Source organism: Fonticula alba, assembly GCF_000388065.1.
Source record: "Fonticula alba strain ATCC 38817 unplaced genomic scaffold supercont2.7, whole genome shotgun sequence".
NCBI lineage: Eukaryota > Rotosphaerida > Fonticulaceae > Fonticula > Fonticula alba.
Genome location: NW_009242977.1, coordinates 669626 through 674529, shown reverse-complemented (window position 1 = coordinate 674529; position 4904 = coordinate 669626). Strand labels below are relative to the sequence as shown.

At 69.1% G+C, this 4904-nt stretch overlaps 2 protein-coding genes across 2 annotated transcripts in view; one reads left to right on the top strand and one right to left on the bottom strand.

Annotated features, from left to right (window-relative positions):
* Positions 1–78: 78 nt before the first annotated feature.
* On the top strand, positions 79–3722 carry H696_04348 (hypothetical protein; the record flags this gene model as incomplete). Its single annotated transcript, XM_009498224.1, has 1 exon — positions 79–3722. A coding segment is annotated over one exon (3644 nt), but the record flags the coding sequence as incomplete, so codon positions are not given.
* A 707-nt stretch (positions 3723–4429) lies between these two features.
* Positions 4430–4904, bottom strand: part of H696_04347 (ornithine aminotransferase, mitochondrial) — a gene marked incomplete at both ends in the record, with an annotated part of 1889 nt that continues 1414 nt past the window's right edge. The window contains one exon of the mRNA XM_009498223.1: positions 4430–4900. Within this exon, the coding sequence (XP_009496498.1) occupies positions 4430–4900 (471 nt within the window). The remainder of the gene's footprint in view (positions 4901–4904) is intronic.

Sequence of the window (4904 nt, the reverse complement as noted above, 5' to 3'; positions counted from 1 at the left end):
CCCCCCCTCGCCCCCTCGCCCCGCCCCGATGCCCGACCACCGAGCCTGCCAACTGACCTTATGCCACCGGTGCCCCAGCCGCCGGGGTCTTCACCTGGGCCCGGCACAATGTCTACCCGCTGAATGAGCCGACCTCCTACCGACTGGAAGACAGCGGCTGCACGCGCTACGACCGGGTTTCCGCCCTGCAGCCGTATCAATTCCCCCGGTCGGCACGCATTGAGACCGTGTCCTTCCCCACGGCGGAGGACTTGATCGAGATCCGCGCGTGGTACATTCGCGCGCCGGGCTTCGCCGAGCGGGACATCCTGCGCGAAAGCAGCCACGCCAGGCGCCATGAGGCGGCCCCCACCGAGGCCCAGCGGTCGAAGCGCGGCGCGGCCACCGAGGGAATGGTCCTGCGCCGGCGCTGGCGCCCGGAGGCCGGCCCGGCTGACGGCAAGCCCCACGCCCATCCTCGCCGGCGCGTGGTCACGGTCGATGCATCGGTCCACGAAATGCTTGTCCAGGCCCGGGGCCCGGAGCAGCCGGCCTCCCAGGCCCCGGACCGGAGACGCTCGGACGTGCGACAGTCCTCCGGCCCGGCGCGAGTGCCGCTGCCCGAGTGGCTGCTTCGCCAGGAGGGTGCCTCGGCCAAGGTTGATTCTGGCGCCGACACTTGGGCCACCGTGGAGGGGCCTCTGACGAGTCGCGGTCGCTGGCGCCGGGGCCGTGACTCGCCTCCCTCCGGCCCTCGGCGCCCATTGCGCCCGACCCCGAGGACACCTGCTGAACCCTTGGCGACGCAGGCACCAACTGCCATCCCCACGCCGGCAGCCACGCAGGCCCCGACAGTAGAGGCCACGCAGGCCCCGACAGTAGAGGCCACGCAGGCCCCGACAGTAGAGGCCACACAGGCCCCGACGGCGGCCGCCACACAGGCCCCGACGGCGGCCGCCACGCAGGCCCCGGCGCCCACTGAGCCAGAGAGGGCCGCCCAAGGGAGTGCCGCCGAGCCCCTTGACCAATCAAATGGCAGCATGCACCGCGACCCGCTGGGGCAGGCGGCTCCCGGAGCCGGGAGCTCGGCAGCTGACTTGCCCACCTCACGGGAGATTGTGGACGAGGAGAAGCCCAAGAATGGGAGTGTGGCGGAAGCCGGCTCCGGGGCGGTTGCTGCCCCTGCGGGCGAATCCGGGGCCATCTCCCCAGGTGCAGAGGAATCGACGACAGGGCTGCCGCCCCGGCCAAGTGTCAAATCCGAGCCGCTGGAGTCTTCCCCTGGTGGAGGGGCCCTCCCCAGCGCGGCGGCGCCGCAGAGTGAACCTCGCAAGGTGGACCCCTTCTTCCTGGACATTGAGGATGAATTCGACAAGGAGTTCGACAAGTTTGACGAGGAGTTCGACAAGGAGTTCGACGAGGATTTCGATGACGAGGACGACGACTTCGACGAGGACGACGACTTCGACGAGGACGACGACTTCGACGAGGACGAGGACGAGGATTACGATGACGAGGACTACGATGACGATGACTACGATGACGAGGACGCGGAATACGAAGAGGAGTATGATCTTGAAGATGATGATGACGACGACGACGACGACGACGGCGGCGATGAGTATATCTACTATTACTACGAATACGAGTATGAGATGGAGGAGGAGGAAAACCTCGAGAGCAGCGAGACCTGGTCCTATGTCTGGCGCTACGGCCCGGGCGGATGGCAGTACGTGCATGAGCCGGCCTCGGTGCCCTGTCGCCTGGAGGATGGCTGCCAGGAGGTCACAGTGCCCGGGGGGCCCGACCAGGCCGGTGCCCCGGGCCCCGGCAACTGGATCCAGGCCAGCAACCAAACATACATGACGGCCACGGTGGCCGAGGCCGCCCGGACACAGGCCGCCTTCCCGGACGGCATGGAGCGGGTGATCATCATGCAGCATGGGTTCGCCTCGTCCCGGCGGACCCCGAGCGTCCTGCAGCCGGCCTTCCTCCTGTGGCGGGCCGGCTTCAGCGTGCTGCTGGTCGACGCGCGGAACATGGGCACCAGCGGGCGCCTGCGCGGGTCCAAGCGGCACTTCCACTGGGGCGCCTCGGAGTACCTGGACCATGTTGGAGCCGTGGACTACCTGGTCCGCGAGCGGGGCATTCGCCCGGAGCACATCGGCCTCTGGGGCGTGTCGGCCGGCGCGTCCACCGTGGCCATCGCCATGGGTAAGATGCCCCAAATCCGCGCGGTATTCATGGACTCCGGGGTGTTCAGCCCGCGGAATGTCCTGCGAACGGCCTTCAACGTGGGCAATGTGTCGGGCGGCTTCTTCATCGGCCTCAGCTGGGCCTATGCCAGGGACATTGTGCGCGGCGTGCGCCGCCAGGTGGACTTGAATTGGGCACGTCCGGCGGATGAGATGTTCGGCAGCCTGCCCTTGAACTCGGCCGGGCCGGGACCCGGCGGCGGCGGCGGCGGCGGCGACCCGGCCATGCCGACCGCACCGGTGCCCGGGCAGCAGGTGCGCGTGACCGCCGAGCTGCCCTCGGCCGGCGGCCCGGCGGCCCGGCCGAGCATGCCGCCCGGCTGGCAGCTTCGCATCCCTGGGATTTCCACCCGGGCCGATGGCAACGCCGTGGACCTGGACCATGCGCGGCAGCTCCATCGCCGGGACTCGACCGGGTCCTCGCCGGGGCTGGTCGTCCTCCGGAGCAGCACCGGGCAATATGTGTGGTCGCTGCCGGAGCCCTCGGCCCCGGGGCTGGCCGGTGCTCTATTGGACCGGCAGCTGGCCGTGGCACACTCCATTGACGATGAGGTGGTGCCGGTCCGACAGGGGCGCCTCCTCGCCAGTACCGGGCGCATCGCCGGCTTCCGCGTGCGCGAGTGGTACATCTCCACCATCGATGCCGCGGCCTATGGATCGTCCATGACGGCTGCCGAGCATGCGTGGGCCCGCGCCGAGCATGATCTCCTCGCGGCGCGCGCCGACCCCAGCCCGCCGGATGCCCTCTCCGGTGGCATCGGGGCCGATGCCAGCCGCGTGGAGGATGCCCAACAACGCCCGCGGCCGAAGGGAGTCCCCCCGGGGGAGAAGCCGGCCATGGCGACGGCCACCAAGCAGCCACGCAGCGTGGAGTCGGCCCCGGGAACCGGGCCGGTTGTCATCCCCGCCACGCAGCCGCTCGACACGACCACCTTCCGGCTGGACATGGACCCGCGGGACTTCTCCTGGTTCGATCCGGACAATGTCGACCAGCGCCACGCCCTCCGGCCGGAGGTGACCCCGGCGCACATCTTCCAGGTGGCCGCCGCGTCGTCGGGCCGTGGGGGGGGCCAGGCTGGACCCGGCGGCAGTACCGCCTCGCCGCCCGGCCCGGGGAGCGGCCATGACCAGGGGTCCTCCGCGGCTGGCAGCATGGCAGGCAGCGATCCGGCCGCCGAGGGGCCGGACCGCACAATGGAGGCCGCCCCCTCACCGGGGCAGAAACACCCAGGCCCCGGGCCGGTGGGAGGGGAAGCACCCACCGGCGCGGGTGAGGCCCCGGGCGAGCCGTCATTTTTGGTGGGCCTCGGCCGGTCCCTGCTGTCGTATGTCACCGGCGGCGGGGGCGGTGGAACACGCAGCCGAGCATCCGATCACACGGTGACCAAGGTGCGCGGTCACTGCACCGAGCATCCGGTCCTGGCAGTGGCCGCTCCGGAGGCATACGAAGCCTATGTGACCACTTTCTTCCGGGAGTCGCTACAGTGAACCGGCGTCTCCCCGCTACCTGAAGAGGGGAGATGAATACACATCAGACATCAGAGAGCAGGCCAGGAGTGCGTGTGGGGGGGCATGGATGCCGGGAGGGCGGGAGAGAGGGAGGGGGAGGAGGAAAGAAAGGAGCAAGCAAATATCGAGGGGGCGCATCGACACGGGGGACGAAGGCCGGGTCTTGAAGAAGGAGCCCACCTCCCCCCCCCCCTGCTCGGGAAGAACACGGCACAATGGAGGGATGGCGAGAGCGGCGGGCGGGGGCGGGAGTAAAAAGAATGGGCGCAACGCCCACTTGCAAGAGGCGCGGCCACAGACACCCACAGCCAAAAAAAAGCAAACAGCGGAAGAGGATGGATGTATTGGTCCGGGAAGAAACGCAGGAACATGCGCGCACGCGGACGGGATGATGTAGGCGCAGCCATGCGACATGGCCAGGGCGCGGCCCTCCTCGGGATGCTGTCAAGAGCGAAGGAAATGAGAGCAGGGGAGCCCGCGGGGGAAAGAGTGGCGGCAGGCTCGGCCCTCAGAGTGCCCCTCTCTCCCGAACACGCGGCGAGGAAGGGGAGGGGGAGGAAGAGGGAGATGGGGAGGGGGGGGGGGGGGCAGGGAGGGGGGACATCCACACACGTGTTTATACCATGGCCCGGCTTCCCTGGCCTGTGGACGCACGCGCGCACACGCGCGGCCTCCTTGGCGCCGCTTTAGACGGTGTGCAGGACGTCACCGATGATGTTGATGCACTCGTCCATCTGCTGGTCGTTGATGACCAGAGGCGGGGCAAAGCGGATGGTGTTGTTGTGAGTCGGCTTGGCCAGGAGACCGCGGTCGCGCAGGCGCAGGCAGATCTCCCAGGCGTCGACGTCGCCCTTGGGCTTGATCTGCAGGGCATTGAGCAGGCCCCGGCCACGGACGTCGGCCACCAGGCCGGTGGACTCGAAGCCACGCAGACCGGCGCGCAGCTTCTCACCCATGCGGGCGGAGTTCTCGGCCAGGTTCTCATCGACGAGGACCTTGAGGGCGGCGGTGGCCACGGCCGAGGCCAGCGGGTTACCGCCGTAAGTGGACCCATGGGTGCCGGGAGTAATGGTGTTCATGACCTCGTGGCTGGTGAGGACGGCCGACACGGGGTACATACCACCGGACAGGGCCTTGCCGAGGATCAGCACGTCGGGCTTG